This window comes from Tursiops truncatus, chromosome 12 (assembly GCF_011762595.2).
Source record: "Tursiops truncatus isolate mTurTru1 chromosome 12, mTurTru1.mat.Y, whole genome shotgun sequence".
NCBI classification, from domain to species: Eukaryota; Metazoa; Chordata; class Mammalia; order Artiodactyla; family Delphinidae; genus Tursiops; species Tursiops truncatus.
The window spans coordinates 46,686,051-46,708,215 of NC_047045.1; the positions used below are offsets into that span (position 1 = coordinate 46,686,051).

Below are 22,165 nucleotides of genomic sequence, written 5' to 3' on the forward strand. Positions count from 1 at the left end.
GAATCACAGTTTCATTTCCAGACTCATAAGTCTTTCTAAGCTTTCCCAAATGCTCAAAGGTTCACCTCAGAATTCTGCTGAAGGTTAGACAGTTGGTATGGGATTGTCACAACTAAAACCAAATGGCTCTTGGGGCCAAGATGAGAACTCAGGAACTTCCCTGTGTTCAGTCAGAGTCATAGACCACCACCCACAACATGTATCATTCTACTAGGCTTTCTTTCAGCGACTACTTAATGGGAGGAGTGTTCCTCTCAACTCTGCATTTCCCAAACAGAGCTATTAATCAGACCCATCTCCACATCCACTGTGAGTGAGACAGGCATAGTTCAGGCCCTCAGGCTTGCCAGGAGGGCAGTAAGCCACTTGTTTTTCTTGGCAGATGTCTTTGTCTGCATGTGATTCCTTCTCTTCTTTCCTCAGACCACAAGATTCGGATGCCTTGGAGCTTAGAGGACCCTCAGAATTTGCTTCACCTTGTCTGCATTCCGTAGCCAGTACCACATAGTTTAACCCTTCTTGGTTCTTGGTTTCCAGTAAAGCAGTTGACATAATGTCATCTGAATTCAAACAAATCCTATGACCATCTTCATCTGTGAAAAAAAATACAAAAGTTATTCTAGCATCTGTTTGGTTTCCTTTATCTGTACTCTCCAGGCTGTATGAGAATTAGAACAACACCAGCCTTACCCATTGGTTCAGCAAATATTTATGATGACCACTAAGGGAACACAAAAGTCCAAGACATGTTCCCTGTCCTTGACGCTACTGCAGTGTAGTAGGAAAGCAGAAATAGTACCAGGGAAGGTCATGTGTGCGTATATAAGAAAGGAATACATAAAGTGATGAGAGCACAGAGGTGATTAACTCTGCCATAACAGGTGAAACAGGTCATGGTCTTTGTGACAGGAATTAAGTGGCCCTAGGGCAGCCCTTTTTGTGTGAAGTGCTTACCCTTTCATCTTGCCACATCAGCTAAAACACCTACCTTTAAAGATGTATTTCTTTAGATAAAGTAATTTAATCATTTATTAAGCTAATATCTATTGCATGCCTACTGCACACCAGGCTGTGTCCTAGGTATTGATGATACAGCAGTGAACAAAACACATTTGTTGCTATTTGGGGTTTACATTCTAATGGGGAGAGACAGACAGTAAACTAGTGCAAAACTAAATTTATGTCGGGTGGTGATAAGCACTGATATGAAATATAATAATAATAATTGTTATTAATACTTACAGAGTACTTACTACGTACCAGGCACTGTTCTAAGCGAAATGCATATATTAACTCATTCTCCTGTTAAGTCAGTACTGGCACTATCTCCATTTAACAGATGAGGAAATTGAGGACAGAGGAGTTTAACAATTTTCCCAAGGTCACACAACTAGAATTTGAACCTAAACTGTCTGGCTCTAGTCTGTGTCCTCATGTTCACCTCCCTGAGGGGAGAGTGGAGCTGCCGTGCTGTGTGACAGGAAGGTGGTGGGCAGTGTGCCCTGCAGGAGTCCTTGAGAGGCACTGACTCCAGACACACATGTTTGTGAGGTGGGCCTGGCAATAGAAAGATGGGCAGCCAGAGGGTAGTTTGACCTTCTTCACAATTGTGCTCATATTATTTTGTCTTTCTCTACTTAGAAGCTGACCTTCTTACTTAGAAAAGTATAAGAATTCTTGTTGAAACCTAATTGCAGGGTTTCTGAAACATTCCGCAAAATTCTAGGGAGTCAACAAGATAAATATGCAAATGTATATTGTGGGAATTATTTGCTTTTTAACAATGCTTTCCAATCTCTGGGTGTTACTACCTGGATGAAAAATTTACAGTCGGAAATATTACTGTCCTTTCATACAGCATCACGTTTTACTAATCAGAAACATTCCAGTCAGTAGATGCAGGTCCTTCCCTTTCTCCTCCTCCTACTTCCAGCACAAGAGCATCCAAATGTGCGGGTGAGGCCTGCCGGGCTGCCAAGCTTCTGTGCTTGGCCCTGACCTACACCCAGGCTGGATTTATTTAATATGGGGAAATTTTAAATAATTTCAAAGGACTAAGGGAAGCACCATTGCATCTATTCCTCCCTGATGGAATTTAACGGATCTACCTATGACCAAGTTCCAAGCCTGAACTACAAAGCCTATTTTATTAAAGAAGCATGTGAATCACTGTCCTTGCTCTGTCTTCTTAGGTGTTTATTTCATTTTCAGACACTCCCCCACTGCTGAAGAACAAGAAGCCCGAGCTACAGGCTCACAGGTTCTTGGGCATCACCCCATGTTCCTCTTCATTGTTCAAACATCATTCTAGTATATTTCAAACCACACAAATAGTCAGATAGTGTTGTAAAATATCTCCCCCACAGAAATAAGTTTATCAGATGTCAGGTTTGGTTAGTGCCTAAGTGCTGAATATCTATGGAAGGATCCAACTGTTATGATTATTGTCAATATGTACTTATAGCCATTGAGAAACTCATAAGAATAACTTGCTATGCATGATAATAGCAATAGAAAATATCAAAAAATGATAGCAAGAAATAGGATATTTAACTTTAAATTGCCCGGCAGCCCAGATTACTGAGGAAACTAGGATGATATTCCTGAAGGGCTTAAAGAAATCAGGCTAAAGGAGTTTAGAATTTCAACAAAAATGTACACCTACAATATAGGTCTAGCTACTCATGTTATCAGCTGCTTCACTGCCATACATTTAGTCCATTAAATAGCATATTGGGAAACTTTCTACTGAAACATGATTTAATTTTTTGCCTATATTGAGTTATTTGGAAAAAAATCTTTTACATAAGGCAAATAAATTCTTTTTACAAATTCTGGTACAACATGTCAAAGAAAAATCATTAGCTAACTATTCCATTTGTTCATAGTACTTAGGGCAATATTTAGTAACTTGACCCTGGCAAGCTTTCAGCAATTAGTACATTTTCTTATTGCATAATTATGAGAGATGGGGCGGGTTGTTTATTTTGGTTTAAAAACTACTGTATAGAAAACCTGCAGGTCCTTAAAGCAGAGAGAGATCCTGAGCAAAGATGGCATGCACTTGGCAACCCTTGGTTTAAGAGGGAAATATTAAAATAAAGACTTCCAAGTAAGACAGAATATTTACAGACAAGACATATGCTGGCTGACTGGCTATGTTTAGAACAGCAGAAGAGCATTTAGATTTGTTTCCTGTGGAACTCTCTGGGACTGATGAGGTGATGTTTACACAAATGTTTGGATGAAGTCACTGGGATATTTTTACTAGATCCCCAGATATGTTACTAATCTTCTCTCTCTATCCCCTCTCCACCCCATTAGGTCAGTAGGACCATAGCATAGGCATGGTATTATTGCTCCCTGAAATCCTAATGCCTTTTTTTTTTTTTTTTCAAAAAAGTCCTCCCAGTGGCTTTCCTCTCTTCTTACATACCTCTGACAATAACAAAGAAGACTTCTTACAGTTTTGTTAAATATGCCCACCAGTCTGCAAAGCAGCGCACTATAATTAAATGCATTCTCTTTTACTTAAAAGGTAATTAAGTTTAGGCTTGCCTTGAAGAGACTGTTCCATGATTTCTATCCTTTGCAAATATGCAAACTCTGCTTTTCATTCTATTTCTTCTCTCTTCTCTGCCACTTTTTTTTTTTTTTTTTTTTTTTATGTGGTACGCGGGCCTATCACTGTTGTGGCCTCTCCCGTTGCGGAGCACAGGCTCCGGCCGCGCAGGCTCAGCGGCCATGGCTCACGGGCCCAGCCGCTCCGCGGCATGTGGGATCTTCCCGGACCGGGGCACGAACCCGTGTCCCCCGCATCGGCAGGCGGGCTCTCAACCACTGCGCCACCAGGGAAGCCCTTCTCTGCCACTTTTGTTCAGTCACATCGAATTATCAAAATTTTTGGTGATCCCCGTATCTCTTTCTATTCCTTATCATCAGGATTTACATTCATTGTAAATCTCAGAATGTGAATTTCTCTTGTACCAAAATTCTATATCTGTCACGGCACAGAACTACTTGTTTCTATCTAAATTATCAGAGTTTGATTATATTCCCTGTTAACCTCTTCCTGCATCCTTATTCTGCCTCATTATGTCTGCTTCTCTATTTTTTTTAATATTATTTAGAATTTTAATTCAGTCTTTCAACGACTTAGCACCTAAATAAATCAGCATACCAAAGAAAACAAAGTGGGGAGAGTGTGGGAGCAGTTTTCTAACCATAGCCACGTCTCTGTGAAGGATGAGAGCAAAGGCTCTAGAATAGAGTCCTACTTCAGCCCCATTCAGCAGGATGACCATGGGCAAGTTACTAACCTCAATCTTTTCAGCTGTAAAATGGTAATATTATAATGCCCACTTCATAGGGCTATTGTGAGGATTTAATGAGTTAAATTTATATAGCACAAGTGATATATAAAAAAGTGCTGAAATAAAGTTAACTAATACCGCAATTAAAAGCCATTCACAAAAAGAGTTTTGTTCTCTATATGTACTGTTACCTCGGTCTCATAGATGAACTAGGTAATGCTACATGGTGAAAGGATTTTCTTAAGGGTTCATGGAGACTTCTGGTAGACCCTAAGGTAAAACTAAGCTCTCAGGCCCTCTAACACCCATTATGACAGCCTCCGTAATTTTTATATAAAATGTCTGTACTCATTAGAAGGAAAGGCTTCCGTGAGCGAGGAGTTGAATTTTAAAATATAACATAAGTCAACTGTAAATTCCTCGCAACCCTATGGAACTCTTTATCTCTGCAGCATTTGACCACTCTCAAGTCTGTGAGCCTCTCTCCTTTGGATTTCCATGACAGCCTTCCTCTTCCCTTTCTGACTTCTCCTCTCAGTGCCCATCATCTTTCTTTGTCAGTCCCTCATATATTGGCCGTTTTCTGAGTCCCATCCACTGTTTACTTCTCTTCTAATTCTATACACTTTAATTGAATAACCTCAATTACACCCTTGACTTCAACTACCTGTATTTCCAACTGAATACTGGGCTTCTTCATTTCTCCCACATTCAGCTCAAACCAAACATGCGTAAAGCTGTTCCTCCTCCTGTGCCCCCGCCTTTGGGAAGAGCATGGCTTTGCACCTAGTTTCTCAAATCACTGGGATTCACCATTGTCTCCTCTCTCTTCTTCACCCAATTAGATGCCAAATCCTCTAGCATCTACCCCTGTGGTAAGTCTGGTTTCCATATCCTTCTTTCTATACCTGTCACCATTGATTATTTCGGCTTTCATTAATTTTCATTTCTTATGTGATTAGTGTGACCACCGTTCCTCCAGTTTCATCACTTGCCATTTCCCACCGTCAAGTGTGATAAACTACCTGCAGTTCTGTGAACCCCCATTCTCTATTATTCCCTGACTTTCTACATACTGCTCCTTCTATCTACCTTCTTCTCACCCCTCTGTAGGACTCAGTTTAGGATTAACCTCTCAGTGGCTTTTATTGACTCTCCCTCTGCCATACAGTGTAGGTTTGGCATGCTGCCGCAGGACTCCCACAGAACATGAATTCCCTCTCAATGGCAACAGAATGCCTCCTGGCTTCTGGCAGAAGATGTAGTTTAAAATCATCTGCTCACCAAATCTTCGAAAATAAGCTCATTTGTTAAAAAAAAGAAAAATGGTGGAGAACCGACCAGAGAATCTACATCTCACTCATTCCTCTAGACTACCAGCCAGTGTGTATGTATACAAACATACACAAATGAACATATCTGTAAACAGTTGTATATGCATATAAAATATCTGGAAGTATATAATCAAATCACAAACAATGGCTAGCACGGGGAGTAAGGACAGGGAAGAAGTAAGAGACTAACTTTTTACGCTGCTTAGATACTTTTATATGTTTTTTAAACAATAAGCATAAATTACTTTTCTAATAAAGATCTTTAAATACAGTTATAAAAATAATATAGCAAGAACTATTACAGAGATTAATTACTAGGAAAGTTAGAAGAAAAATTGAAAAGGATCAGGAGTCACTTTTTTGATGGATTGTAAAATAACATAAAAATTCTTTTTTAAACCTTTAAGAAGATGATGATTGTGTTTCATTTTATAAAGGCCACAAAAATGATATTCACAAGAAAATCTGAATCAGAGGCTTAGTAGTTAAGCTTTGCCTTCTAGAGATCAGAGCAGTGATTTAGTAAGGAAATCATGCTTTCAGTGCCCAGTAAGCAAAACCATGTTCTGCTTGCCTTTCAAACATCTCTGCAATCAACTCAACCCACTTACTGCCATTCATCTACCTCAGGAACAAAAGATTTCATTTTACATATTGGCAAACCACCCCAGATTGTTGTTCCTCTAAAGTTTCCATATGTGAAGTTACAACCAATAAGAACCAGGCCAAGCAGGGGCAGATTCAAATGGCTTGAGCAAAACAGTATTATTCAGTAGTGGGCTGGTGACACTCACCCTTCCTGTGGATAGAGACACAGTCCTATGACAAGGACAACTTTTAAAATCACCAGTAGAAGAACAGCTCACTACTAAACATTACATACAAGATTAAAGAAACTGACTCTATAGTTTCTCAAGGGAAAGAAATATTCTTGCCTCTTCTTTTTCTTTAAAGCATCCCAATGGTACACATTAAATTCAGGTGCTTACCACTATACTAGGCCTTGCACAAAAATCAACAGGTATCTGTTGAAATAATTTTTTAAATTTTCTCAAAAATTCATTCAAAGGAATACATTAAGCAAACGTTTAGAAAATGAGAAGGATTTTATTGTATGCAGAACGGCTTATAGATATGTATTTTCTTAACCTGGGTGATCTTCACATAGTCAGGTATACGTATAGAACCCTCCAGAAAAATGGGGTTGCCTTGCAGTTATAACTCGTAAGGGCTCAACCATTGGCACTCCTAGAATCAGCTCGGTTCCATGATGAGAAGGCAGGTAGAGCCAACGTGAGATTATTAACAAGGCTTATTCTGTTAAGGATCAGGACGCATGCTCAAAGCAAGCACAGCCCTTTCCAATCTGTCACTTAGCTGTTTGTGTTAAAGAAGTCTCATGATCAGAGTCTTATCTCCATTCATGTCATGGATCCAAAGTTACTCAAAATGTATAGTCAGAAACACAGCAAACAAGACAAGCAGATATTCGTCCTTGGCTTCGTATTTTTCCCTGCCATTATTAGTCAAGTGCATCACTCACGGTGAAGGTCTCACTGTAGAGAGATGACTCCAGGGCAACCATCAGCCATTGTGTAATCAATCAGTGCACAGACGGAGAGTCTTAATTTCTGAGGGATTCTGAGTCATGGTCAATCTTGCCAGGTTTATTTCTAAGCAAGAATGTTTGCATTTGAAAAAAAACAAAGGGTCCTATGAACTTTTAATAATGGGGTGAAGTTTAAGAGCAGCTGGAAAGGATCATTTTAAAATTTATTTTTCTGCAGCCAATTAGGCAAATGTATTGTAAATCTGATTTTGGAAATGAATTAAGTGACTACTGTGTTTTAATACCAAAATACTGTAGTGGAATCACAGTAGACCTTAGCAAGGTGTGACCCACTACAATAATCATAGCAAACTAAGTAGCAGTTAAAAGCACCAGATTAGACATATACATAGCAACATGGATGACTCTTAAAAACACAGTACTTAATGAAAAAGAAAGAAAAGAAAAGAAGCATTACATAACACGATAGTATCCATGCATACGATATACAACAAATTAAAAGATACACATTAAAGACATTCGTATGGCTGCCTGGCAGGTGGAGGGAGGAAATAGAACAGGAGAGGAATATGGAGATAAAGGGACTAAACAAACAAATGAAAGAGAAGTCTTGCATAGACCAGTGACGATAATGTACCATCAACTATAATTAACTCAACTCTGCCCCTGAGGTGCAAACTGGCATGAGGGGTGGAGGGCAGAGAGAACAGGCCTCATGAAAATATAGTCTAACATGTTAATTCTCATCCTTACTATCTGAAATTATAAATCCAGGGGCCATACCATTATTCTTTTTTTTTAATTTAATGAACAAATCAAAATTATTTGCAAAGAGGAGTACAATAAATACTTGATTATGAGGATGGTGCCAGTATGTTATTCTTCTTACGCACTGTAAGATGTCTTCCACATACATCCCATTTTAACCTTATTCAGTTCACGCTGTAGAGAAAACCCAAAAATTCTGAAGAAGAATCAAACTTACCTTCAAAGGCTTCATTTATGACTCCACTGGGGTTTGTTTCTCCTCTGCATTGAGAAACACTATTTAAGGAAAAATTTCTGAATAACTGAAGCTGTTCTTGAATTTTATGGAAAGTAGGTCTTTGGTCAGGTTCTTGAGCCCAGCACTGGGTCATTAAATTCCACCTGGATATGTGGGTAAGGACACGAAGTAAATAGTGATTGGATATGACTAGGTACCCATTACTGATAACCCAGGTAAGGTCATTTCAGAAGGAAAAGAATTTGAGGTATTGCCAGTTTTCCGTAATTAATATAACTGAACCAGAACAAAAGCTTTTGTTTCTTATATAATAGTGGCAGGCAGTATAACTATGTTTATTAGAAAACATCTTCCTTCTGAAAAGCTGACATTCAACAGTTATTAATCTAAATAAATAGATAGTAAATAGATGGTTGGAAAATGTTTACTGAACCCATTAGGAAACTAACAGCTATAAAAATTACTGAAGAAGCTGAGATTAAATTTTACATTCATACACTGATATCTGAAACAAAATCTAAGATTTACTCCAAGCCACACAGATATTTAGTGGCAGAACCAGGGGTAGAAATCAGATCCAATTCTAATGTTTTTACTCTTCCTTACACTGCCAGGTTCATTAAGAGACTCAGTTCTCCTAGACATAGATAGCTGGTTGAACATTCTCTTTTCCTTAATGGTTGTCTAAGAAATGTCTGTGCAGAACTCTTGACTAATGTTCATTCATTCATTCAGCAAATTTGTTGGACACTTACTATATATGAGCAGTATATCAAGAGCAAGAGATGTGGCAGTGTGACTCCTGTCCTCATACGATATATATAGCAAACGTAAGAGGGAGACAAAATTTATCCACTACAACTCATAGGAGCAGGGGAAAAATGTAGCTCTTTTATAGTTCTGTAACTAATTCTCAAAGCCCCACCTAGTAGAAGAAAATGAGTACAATGCCATTTATAACCTAGCCCATTCCAATATTTTAAACCACCCTTTTTAGGTAATCCTCAGTCTTTTATGGATCATAACTCAGTCTCTCTTATCTTTAGGCTATTCCTACTCCCTCTGTCTTCCTCTCCAAGGTGGTATCAGGATTTATGTTGGGTGAAAGTCTTTTGTGAGTTGTACTGGCACAGTGAAGGATCCTTTGGACCCCACTGTGCCCTCCTTCTCTAGTCTCAGAATGGAATGATGAGGAATTTCGTAAGGAGTGACTGGTCTGGTCCATCCTGCAGGCATCGGCTGCTCTCTGCAGTCTATGATCCCTTTAACCTGTTCTTTTGGCCCTTCTCCCTGAACTGGCCCCCCCTTTTCTCTCTCTAGCTGCAGGCCTCTGAGACGGCATCATGTCCCATATCTGCTGACAAGGCCCAGGAAATCCCTTCCTGTTTCTGCTGCATGCCCGAAGATGCTCCTCGGCTGAATCTCCAGCCTTCATCAAAATGTTCACTCTACACAGGAAACAAAGGAGGCTTAGAAGGGCAAGCTACATGTTCCCTGTCTGGACATGCCATCCTACCCTGTTCATGATGCTGGGTGTCCATGTCAATGTTGGGGATCCCCTGCTCAGTGATCTCCTTGCCATCCTGCCAAATTGGGAGGAGTGGGCAGTTGCTCCCTGTGCTTAGTGTCACCCGCATCTAATCTAACTGAGGCCTACAGAGGTTTCGAGACCTAAATATCCAACATCTTCATCCTCCTACCTCTGTCTGTTAAGGTCTCTTCTTCCTACACTTGCCCGGGGCTTAGAAGGAGTTGAGTTTCTCTTCAATTCCTCTTTTTTTATTAGACTCTCCTTATATAGAATTATAGGTTTAGTTGCTCACACCTGGCATTTAGCAAGCTAACAAGGAGCTAAAGGAGTCTGTTGGGTGGGCTAAAAGGTTCGTTTGTTTTTCTCCGTAAGGTGGCTCTAGTAGCACTTAGTTGTCTTTAACTTCATTCAAAACAATTTTGTTAGATTGTATGTGACAGCTGTCACGTCAGCGTGCATTATAAAAAAACTTATCAAAATTGGTGTAGCCATTTCAATATTGAAGGTGGAAGGAAAAAAAGCAACATTTTCAGCATATTATGCGTTATTATTTCAAGAAAGGTAAAAATGCAACCGAAACGCAAAAAAAGACTTGTGCAATGTATGAAGAAGGTGCTGTGACTGATCGAATGTGTCCAAAGTGCTTTGTGAAGTTTCGTGCTGGAGATTTCTCGCTGGAGGATGCTTCCAGGGTCGGGTAGACCAGTTGAAGTTGATAGTTATCGAATCGAGACATTAATTGAGAATAGTCGACGTTATACCACACGGGAGATAGCTGACATACTCAAAATGTCCAAATCAAGTGCTGAAAATCATTTGCCACAGCTTGGTTATGTTAATCGCTTTTATGTTTGGGTTCCACGTAAGTTAAGCAAGAAAAACCTTCTTGAGGGTGTTTCCTCATGCGATTCTCTCCTTAAACGTAACAAAAACATTCCAGTTTTAAAACAAATTGTGATGGGTGATGAAAAGTGGATACTGTACAATAACGTGGAATGGAAGAGATCGTGGGGCAAGCGAAATAAACCACCACCAACCACACCAAAGGCCGGTCTTCAAAGAAGGTTATGTATATATGGTGGGATTGGAAGGGAATCCTGTATTAAGAACTCCTTCCGGAAAACCAAACGATTAATTCCAACAAGTACTGCTACCAGTTAGACCAGCTTGAAAGCAGCACTCGACGAAAAGCGTCCAGAATTAGTCAACAGAAAATGCATAATCTTCCATCAGGTTAACGAAAGAGCGCATGTTTCTTTGATGACCAGGCAAAAACTGTTACAGCTTGGCTGGGAAGTTCTGATTCATCTGCTGTATTCACCAGACATTGTGCCTTCAGATTTCCATTTATTTTGGTCTTTACAAAATTCTCTTAATGGAAAATATTTCAATTCCCTGGAAGACTGTAAAAGACACCTGGAACAGTTCTTTGCTCAAAAAGATAAGTTTTGGGAAGATGGAATTATTAAGTTGCCTGAAAAATGGCAGAAGGTAGTGGAATAAGAGGGTGAATACAGTGTTCAATAAAGTTCTTGGTAAAAATGAAAAATATGTCTGTTATTTTTACTTAAAAATCAAAGACACTTTTTAGCCAGCCCAACAGATAACCCTCTCTCTCCTCCAAGCTTCATTTCCAAGTCTACTGACTCACTAAAAAGGTCAAGTACCTGTTCTCTTTTTTACTTTCTGGATCTAGAAGGCCGATTGGGGGCAGAGAGAGAAAGACTGCTAAAGAAACATAAACTGGGAAGTATTTAAAAATATTAGTACTACCATATCAACAGATAAATATACAATTACAAATTATAAGTTCTAAAAAAAAGTACTAAAGAAAACAGATGTGAGCTCTAATAAGAGATGGAACATTTTTGGCAAATTGCTTATAGAAGGACCCTCTGCAGAGGCGATGTTTAAGCCAATGAACTCTGTAGGAAAATAAGATGCTAGTCATGGGGACTGGGTGGGGATGGAAGTCAGGGAACACACTAGAAGAGGCAAAAGCATGTGTAAATTCCTAAATTGGGAAAGAGCTTGGCACATTTTAGAATGTGAAGGAAAGCCAGTGTGGCTGTAGAGCAGTCATTGAGGGGGAGAGTATAAAAGATGAGGTCAGAGAGGTGAGGATCAACCAGATCAAGGGCCAGGCTAGGTGCTGGGTTTTATGGCACTGCAATGGAAGCTGTCCAAGGTTTTTAAGTGGGCATGACCTTTACATCTTTAAAGGATGACTCTAGTTGATATATGTGGAGAATTGATGGTAGAGGGGCAAGTTGGAAGCAAGGAAGTTGTGTTTTTTTTAACATCTTTATTGGGGTATAATTGCTTTACAATGGTGTGTTAGTTGCTACTGTATAACAAAGTGAATCAGCTATACAGATACACATATCCCCACATCTCCTCCCTCTTGCGTCTCCCTTCCACCCTCCCTATCCCACCCCTCTAGGTGGTCACAAAGCACTGAGCTGATCTCCGTGTGCTATATGGCTGCTTCCCACTAGCTATCTATTTCACATTTGGTAGTGAATATATGTCCAGTAAGCTGGGACGAAGCGAAGGAAGTTATTGAAGACTAGGTGAGAGATAATGGTGTTAGACTCAGACAATGACAGTGGAGCGGGAGTAAGAAAATATTCAATTGCTAGGTGACAATGACGCAGAAATCATCATAGGCATTGCATTTAAAATAGCTGTATCTGTATATGGCATGCAGACTCCACTTCCATCTCTTTCATTCTTGCAAGCACCTCAGGTCAGAGTTAATACTCAATATCAGAGTATCGGGGAGAAACCTAATATTGGTCTGTTTTTCAGTATTGATCTGATGACTTTTCATATATATTACAAGGAATTTACGTTCTGGATATGGAGTGCCAAACTTGGCTTTATTTTTTAAAGATTAGAATCATCGCTAAGAACCTAATCTTTTACATATTTCTTTATAATCTGTGACATTTAGAAACAGGGATGACAGAGAACTCAGTGAAAGACAATTCGACTCTGAAATAACATCATGTAACTGATATTCGATCATGGAGTTTAAACCAGTAGTTAAAGTAGAATCTTGATGGGAATCTTAGGGTTGTCCTAAGAGGTGAGAGGAGAAAGTGAAATGTAACTTGCCACAGGGAGCCTATCCCTTCCAAAAAGAAAGTTGCGATTCTGAGATACTGCCAGAGGATACATTGAATCTCTCAAGACTTGTCATATTTCAATTATGAAGTTTCTAGTTTATTTATTTATATCCCACCTCATTCTACAAAGTATTCAAGACACTTAGTGGAGATGATTTAGTGAGAAGGAAGGAGCGAGAGGAGGACGGAGGGAGAGGGGAGAGAAGCCATCCATACAGTCGCCCCTTTGCCACTCTGTACTTCACCCACTCACACTCCCCTCCAAAAGTTAAATCTGTGCAAGTTATTTAATCAGATATTCCTAATTTTCATCTATGGAGGCTTTAATTTACATTGAGTCCATCATTACTCTTAACTCTCTGATGGCAAAAACAATTGACCTGATGGTATTTAAAACCTTTCTCTCCCACTATCCAGGGCCAAATGAGCACTGGATTGCCCTAGATTAAGAAAAGAGGAGCTCTATAAAGCAGTAGTCATTTAAAAGTAAAGAGTAAAACTTGTGCTCTTAAACAGCATTAAGCTGACAATGGAATAAATGACTAGGCTTTTAAAATTTTATCAATCCTAAAAAATGCATATCTTTCAGGTAAATTAACAACAACTGTATCTTTGGCATAGGGGTCTTTCCTTACAAATACATACTTGTCACAATTCAGTATCATGCATTAAATACTTGTACCAAGTTATAGTTACAAATATTCAAGCATATTAGTCTAAATAAACTGACAGCTCCTTCACTTTTATTAAAATTTACCTGGGCTGGTTGTTCTACCTCTAAACAGATACACACTATACTTGAAATGTCTCATTTAGCTAAGTGTTCCGGTTCAAATTCTTCCACTCACTATGCCAACCCCTTTACTCCTCTTTGCTTCAGTTTTTTCCACAATAGCACAACCTCATTAACCATGTTCATTAATAGTCTCTATGAGTAAAATCCTTGGATTCGTAAGGCAATTGAAATTCAACAGTCGAAAACTACATGGCATCTTTCAGTATTAAGGGGATGAGTTTCTATAAGTATTTAAGCACAGCACGTAAAATACAGATTTTAAAATACCCAATCCCGGAAAGACCCAGTTAGCATCAATTAACGTCTAGGTATACATATTCTTAAGGGGTAAAAATAAGGTGGTGAGCCTCCATGTTCTCCCATTGTCGCCTCCGTCATTTGAGAGACTCTCCAGTAATTTCAGTTGCCCCCGTGATACCTGTGAAAGAGCTCTCTCACTTGATGTAGATTGCCCTTTGATCCCGTTTATTCCTGAGAGTGCTATGGTTGTTGTGCAAACTAAAGGCTGAAGAGAATGCTGAGGGCTGGGCTTTGCACCGTACATCCCAGGCTATGGAAAGAAGGGCAGGAATGCTCTGAACTCTCACATTCCATTAATAGCTAGCCATCTATGGACTCACCTGACCCGGAGTGCATCCAGGTGCTGAGTATTTAAGCAGTGAATAGAAGGTGCAGCCTGGCTCAGCACAGACTTTCAACCCTCTAAGCTGGGCCTATGATCTCCGAGAACTGCTTCAAATAAAAATCAGTTCCCTCTGTACTCTAAGGAGAGTAGTTAATCTTTATCGTGACAACTTAAGGCCGTGGACAGATTGAATGGCATCGCTGAGAGCTCCGTTTCCTTAGCACAGCTTGTCTTGCTGGTTGGCCATGGGTTGTTAACCCTTCCTAGGGATCTGGAGCATGCAGCCCTTAGAGGGCTTGGAGCATTGTTCACTTTTTAATTACTGATGTTCAAATGAACTTCAAAATCAGCAATGGAAATTTTAGCTTCAAGGAAACTATATTTTTATAAAATTAGAGCAATAATGTATCCAACTGAATAATTATTCAAGGTAAAATTATATAGAATATTATCTTTTTCCACTTATAATCAGGAATATTTTTCTAGAACTTTTCTAGCACTCCTTCTTTCTCCTCCTTCTAATTGAATTTTTGGATACCTTTGGATAGAGCAAAGTTCAACATACCCGCCTTTTTCTTCTCCACAATAGGGCAGTTAATTATCCACCTCCCTCTTCCCCAAACAAAATAAATGAACACATAAGTCAAAACGTATAATTCAGTGACTGATTGCTAGAGTGCCTATCCAAAAAAAGAGCCTAATTATGATGAGGTACATTACCCTCTAGAGGGGAAGATATGCCAAATAGAATTCTAACAGCACAAGGAAAATTTCGTGCAACTGAAATTTGGGAGAAATTTTCTGAGTGGTCAATAGATGTGTAAGAGATGCAAAACAGTGATTAGTTTGCTAACTATTTAATTAAAATGTATTTTATACCTAGGTATGCTGGGTTTTTTTCCTCAAGCCCTAGACTAAAGTTTTTCAAATTTTGTATAACTTTCTTAGTCCTAACTTCTAGAAGTTTTCCCATCTGCCCCAAAAGGATCATGAGTCATACTTTTAGACACTGCCACCAAACTTGTTCAGGTATGTGTATAACTGATCCTTCTGTAAATATCCCAGAGGCTATAAGAGCTAAACAGAAACAGACAGTGATTCCAATCTTCTTCTAGCTGGAAGATTTAAATAATACAAAAACATTCACGCATAGAACATCCAGCCAAGGTGCCCCGATCTTAATCATCTTTGGCTCTAGTCTGAATAATCCTCTAAATAACACAGCATAGGCAAGGCAGTGCAATCATGGTGTGTATCCGCATACTGCTAATTCCTTTTGCACTTGTCTGTACCACGCAGTTTAGCACTTTATTACATGTTGGCTTGTTATCCAGCTGCTCCATGTGTGTGTCTTTTCTTTCAAAATACATTCAGAGATGCTGAAGAAGCGTGGCTCCGGTTTAAACACCTCTGTATTCCATACAGTCCTTAGCATGGTGTAGTGCACACAACAGAGGAGTTTATACTTGTTGATTATATGTTCTTTTAGAAATTTCTTGGGTAAAACACCTCTTAGAAAAAGTGTCAAGACTTGATATTTCTGCCAAGGTTGTTCACAAGAAGGTAGATTAGTACTCAGCAAAATTACTTGGCTTGCTTTTCCTTTATAATTAGATCAAAATCACCTACTGTTCCAAGGATCACAAATCTATTAGAATTCAATAGTTGCCAGGATCAATTTGATAAAGTCACTAATCCTTATGTAGCCACTTCGTGTGACGTTCATAAATAGATAACAACCTATATAATTTTTAGCAGTACTATATCCCAATATCAGCTTTATCAACAAAAGCAATCCAACTTTTAAACAATATATTCCTAGTTAATAGAACCTTTTAATATGCAGGTTAAGATGTTAGTCAAATTAGATCTTCCAAAATGAAATGAGTATATATGTGAATACACACACACACACACACACACACACACACGCACACGCACACATATACACAAAGAGCTTTTATTTATTTATTAGAATTCTCTTAACCTAGAGTATAAACATATTCTGCTGTTCTAGATTTTGCTTCTGAAATGAAATATCATGTATATATATAAATAAAAAGAAACCATCATGTATTTAGTAAATTAAGTGCCACAATAATTTACATTTTACATAAGATATACAAATATATAGATTCAGTTTTTATTTAAAAATACCATACCAATGAGGCACGTGATTGCCTGTGCACATGTTTTTGTTCTTGGGTACTTATGGAACATGATTAACTTACAGATCATCGGGACAATTTCTCGGTGGCTCCAGTCTCCCTCCTGTTTGCACATAGCTTAAAACATCAAGGTTAGAATGAGCTGGATAAGGCTGATGACCAAGAGTTAAAATTTCCCAAATCAAAATTCCAAAAGACCTAAAGATATTAAAGAGTTTGCTTTAATTATACATATTAGAAACATCATGTTTACAGTAGTTTTTCCAACATAATTATTCCTGGGGCTATCAGAGTCTACTTTGTGATTGGCATTTTTGGCCCCATAAAAGGCAAATGGGAGACTTAAAAGCAAGTTGACCTCAAGAAAAAGAGAACAAGCAACTGCATACTAGCAACACTTCAAAGGTGATAGGAAGGCTTAGTGGGGGCACAAACACACACACACACACACACACACACACACACACACACACACACACACTGTGCTCCTCTTCCCTGGCTGAATCTGCACTGCGGACCTCCATTACCTATGGCTTCCATAGCTTCATTATGCAAACACACTAGGGGTGAGCAAGAAAGCATTTCACCTTTCTTCCTGAGTTTGAGTGCTAGTAAATGTGGAGAGGGAAGGCATGAATATAAACTGACAACACTGAAGACCGACTATTTCATCCCTAGTTTTGCAGAGGTCCAGTCCAGCTTAAAAGTTATTGGATGAATCTTTACATTTTGAGCAGCTCTAATCAAAAGTTTGGGGTCAATAAGCAAAAATGAGGGGTTCTATTCAAATAATAAAGAGCTCTCCAAACCTCCCTCATGTCCTAATCATTCTGAGATCCATGATTTAAATTTTGTGTATAAATTAATGACCAAACATCCCAAAATAGTAGGCATTTGGACACATACTTGGACATTAATTCATAGGCACCAATTCCTATTAGTCATGGCCTCTGCACTTGTGGAGAGTAGTGAGCTATCTGAAATAAATGGATCTATTCCACATACACCAGTAAGGTAACGGATCAAAACTAATTGGAGGGAGAGGTATAAACTGTTGAGACCCAAGAATAGCCCTTCCTTGCCCACCAGCTTTCACTTTAGCTTGAGGCAAATCACTTAACCTCTCTGGTCTTATGTTTTCTCACGTAAAAAACAAGACTAGATGACCTTTTAAGATCCCTTCTGGCTCGGGCATTGGATGGTTCTGCCCACGTTTCTCTGTGTCCTGTTAAGCTCACCATACATCAGACTGAGTAGTGAAGATTCCATCCATCAAACTTTCTGGAGCCATCCACCGAACAGGGAGCAGGCCTTCTCCTCTCTTTCTATAGTAATCATTTTTATAGATGTCCCTCGCGAGTCCAAAGTCCCCAATCTTCACTATCCGTGATGGACTAGTATAGTCTTTTACAGAGACAAGGCAATTCCGAGCTGCTAGATCCCTATGGCAGAAGCTATACTTTAATAATAATACTACTAATAATAATAATAATAAAATTCCAGAGATCAGACAAGTAACACTAGGAGGTCTGTAGAGAAGAGACATTTTAACAGAAACTATTGCTATTTTGAAGGAATGAAAATGTCAATTATCTTGTATATTCTACCCTAACTACAGGTGATTATTGTGCCAATCTTCATAAGAACTCTTTATCCAGAATGTCACTGTACCTGTGAATGAAGTGCATCTGCTCCAAGTAGACACAGCCTTTTGAAATATCTACACAAAGGTCTACAAGGTCAACCAAGGTGAGTAAAGGACCGTGAAACTGTAAGAAATAAAAGAAAAATTACAGGCACTTTTCCAGTTTGCACAAAATATATATGTATATTTTTGGCACATATATTTGCATGTACACACACATATATATATGACGTTTTAAAGGAATTTTTAGTTATGGTAAAAGAATTCCAACAAAGAGGAAAAGAACTACATTTATATGCTTTCTACCAAAATATACATAAATAAGACTCTCTTTAGGAAGCAGAAGCAATGTAGAATCTTTATTGGAAAGATCTCAGGGTGTTAGATCAAACAGACTAGTTTAAAACCTAGTTCTGCTACTTACAAGCTGTGTGAACTTGCTCACATTGCTTAATTCACTAAGCAATTTTCTCATATGTAAAATGGGAACAATAATACTAACTGTGTCAGATCTGAGATAAACTATGTAATCTAGCTGGGACATAACAGGCACTTAATAAATAGTAGCTGTTCTCATTAGCAGTAATGATGATAGTTTAATCAGTTTAATTATTGGCCCAATGTCACGCTATAATGTCAGTCATGACAATGGGCTTGTTCTCCATATGGACCCCATAGAAATTGTTAGCAATACTCTATTTCAAGGTCACAGATTACTCCTCTCATCTAAGAGAGCCAGCACAAATATACAGTTGAGCCTGTACTGGCTGCGATGATTTCTACGTGAACAAAGCAGTTGAAGTTTTTATTAGTACCATATGGAAAAAATTCAAAGTTCCTTCCTGGAGGCTCTATTCATATACTGTCTGTCCCTTACCATTTCCCTGCAATTACCCTGTTTCAAGCCTTTATCATCCCTATCTGATGCTTCCCAAACTTCCCATGTCTCCAGCCTCCTGTGTTTTAATTAGCTCACTTTGTTGTGACCCACTGCCTGTAGAGTCTATTACAGATTCCTGAGCACAGCCTCCATGGCAGCCCCAGGCTGCACCAGCCTCTCTTTACATCCATTTATTTTCCATAGATTCTCCTCTCACAATCTGTGCTTTGGTCACACTGGGCCATTTGCAGTTCCTTATACCTGCTCTGCATTTCTCAACCTCTCTTCATTATTCCTTCTATCATTCCTGGAATGCCCTCCGTATTCTTGATTTCCATCCACATCCTTCAATGAGCATCTCAAAGGATTCACAACCTTGAAATCCCTTGATTCCTCATAGACGGGTGCTCTTAAATGCTGTTCCCTCTGACTCCCCTGACAAGCTCATGTCTTGTACCAAAAAGTAGGAAGAATCCTGAATTCTGGGACTCAACATTGCCATGGTCCCACTCAACCACACCTATGTCTTAAAACTAAACTCAGCCTTACTCCCAAGAATCAATCCCTTGCAGCCCTGTTCAGGTCCACTAGATGCGCATCTCACAGCCTTGTGTCTGAGTCCCTGCCTTGTGTCTCAGCTGGTTCATTGGTTCCTCTGTGAATGGAATCCTGCTTTGCCCTTGGCAAAACCTACTCTACTCTTGAAGACATTCTTCGCAGAGGCTCCTACTCCTGCACTTCAGTCTGGTGGCTAGTGCCCTGTTCCTTGCTGACAGATTTTCAAATGCTGCCTGCCTGTTTGAATCTCTAATTGTAACTTGCTCCTAATAGCCCCTGTGACAACCTATTGGAACATTTCATTACCCCATGTCGGGTCTCCTTAACCCCAGATGCTGCCCTCGGCTACCACCTGTCTTCTCTTGCCAAACCCTCCAGACATATTGAACCTCCATCTCTGTCCATCCCTAGTCAAAGCCTTTTATATAACTCATATCAGTGTAGTTTCAGAAACTGTTCTATCTCGCACCTTGGTTGTGTCCCAAACAGAAGACCTCCTCCGTGAAGCCTTCTCTCATCTCCCCAGTTGGAAATCATCTCTCTCTCCTCTGTGCTTCAGCAGTGTATTCTCTACTCCATTCTAATGGGCCTTCCCTCTTTCTACCTTAAATGATTCATTCATATGTGACTTACCCACCCTACCATGTGGCAGGGCCCTTGAAAGCAAGAGCCACATCCTCCACTGTCGTAAAATAAATACCCGGCAAAAATTTCATGAAGTGAATTGTGTCTGGCTGTGTAATTGTATTATTTTGATAGATAGGGTTTTTTGTTCCCTTTTTCTATCTTACTACAACCTTAGAATATCAAAGCTAAAAGAAGCCGAAAAAGTTTTGGATTCAGTGTTCCATTTTACGATGCAGAAACTGAGTCCTAAAAATGAAGGACCAGACTAAGGTTTATAAACCCAGTTGCAGTCAATCCTTATGCATTCAACCCAACAAAACAGTCTCAGAGTGGGGATGGGGAGAAGGGTGCTTGTAGCACTCTCTGTGGAGAGGCGGCTGGCCCCGTGTGACCTTAGACTGATGGGGGCGTAGAGCCCATGGCCCTCCGCTGTGGACCCCGCACCTTGATTCTGGCACTCAGCACCTAAGGGCACCCTGTCCGATAAGGTCAGGGCAAGAGAGACAATCATGGACGCTGCCTTGGTAGCCAGCAGGAAAGGCAGTGGAAGAACTGAAGTGCACTTGAGAACCAGTCGTCAGAACCACTAGGACACTGGCTGAATAAGAGTAGTTTGGGAAAAGCAGCTCTGTGAGTTCTTTTAGTCCACCTTCATTGTCTCTTCTCTCGCCCACAAAAAACTAAAAAAAAAAATCTACAGAGGCACTTTCTTGTTAAAGATGAGGAATTGAATTTATGCATTTTAGTTTTATTCTCTCCCCAAACCTTACTAAAATGACATTATAGAGGAAATGTTGTGATCTCAAGAGGATAAACAGATCAGGAGAATAGATAGAGCGCAAGGAAACATTTTTGGAGGAAGGAAAGCAGGTGGAGGTGTGGTCATTTAGCAGAGCCAAGAGAGATGAAAGCTGGCTGCCTGCAGAGGGAGAAGACAAGAATTAAGTGATGTTTTTCACTATAGAACCCCATAAACCCTCTGGAATTCGAGGTAGCAAGTATCTCTGAATGCAGGGTTGAGGGGCAGGACTGAAAGCAAGGTGAATATTTAAAAGTTTGTTTTAAGAGCTAAGTAGACCCTAGATCCCCACCCCACAGCAGCAGCAGGCTTTCCTCTGCTAAACCCACACACACACATACACACACACACACACACACACACACAGAACCAGAGCAACTCCAAGTTCAAAGATACCAGTCATACTAAGGCGCTGTGCTAAAAATGGAGAAGGGAATTAAATGAGAATCCTCATCCTGAGCCTTGAGACCTCCAGCCCTCCTCCCCGACTCGACTCCCTGACTGAGGCTCAGGCGTTTATTGCCCAGGCAGGAGACCAGCAGATTCCTCTCTGGGGAAACTGGCATATGCCAGGGAAGACATCCAGGTGCTGTCATCAGGCGACCCCAGCGGAACATCAGGGTCCCCCCTGACAACCAAAAGGAAGCTGCCACAGACATAGGCTCCAATTCTTAGGTCTCCCTATTAAATATGAAGACCAGTCACAAATTGCAAAACATTTGAGAAAAGCTTCTCATATTACAAACAGATCCCAGAACAATGAGGCAAAAAGGAAGTCAAGGCAATGCAGGAAGCAAATTAACACTTAAAAAAAACTATGATTAGTATCCTAGGAAAGATAAAAGAAGACTTTGCATGTATGGAAAAATCAGAATACTATTTTAAGAGGCAGTCAAAATATAAGAATGAGTCTATGGAAAATTAAATTTTTAAATTCTATTAAAAAATTAAGGAAATATACCAGAATTGAGAGCAAAAATACAAAGAGTAGAAAATAAGAGAAAACAGCTAATAAAAGAAAAGGATACAACAAAGGTGACCATTATCCAACTACTAGGATTCCTAGAACAAGGAAATAAAGGGAACAAAGAGTTTTCTTTATTACCAAAGAAATAATATTAAAAAATCCCAGAACTAAAAGGGATGATTTTCCAAGCTGAGTGTCCAGATGAGTAAAATGTA

At 39.5% G+C, this 22,165-nt stretch overlaps 1 protein-coding gene across 2 annotated transcripts in view; it reads right to left on the reverse strand.

Moving 5' to 3' along the window:
* Positions 1 to 282: 282 nt before the first annotated feature.
* The window catches only part of ROS1 (ROS proto-oncogene 1, receptor tyrosine kinase), a 112,042-nt gene continuing 90,159 nt past the window's right edge, over positions 283 to 22,165 (reverse strand). For both annotated transcript variants that reach the window (XM_033867351.2, XM_033867350.2), the window contains 5 exons: positions 18,146 to 18,243; positions 17,713 to 17,916; positions 16,538 to 16,672; positions 8,203 to 8,366; positions 283 to 593 (listed from right to left, as the gene is read on the reverse strand). In XM_033867351.2, the coding sequence (XP_033723242.1) occupies positions 283 to 593; positions 8,203 to 8,366; positions 16,538 to 16,672; positions 17,713 to 17,916; positions 18,146 to 18,243 (912 nt within the window). The remainder of the gene's footprint in view (positions 594 to 8,202; positions 8,367 to 16,537; positions 16,673 to 17,712; positions 17,917 to 18,145; positions 18,244 to 22,165) is intronic.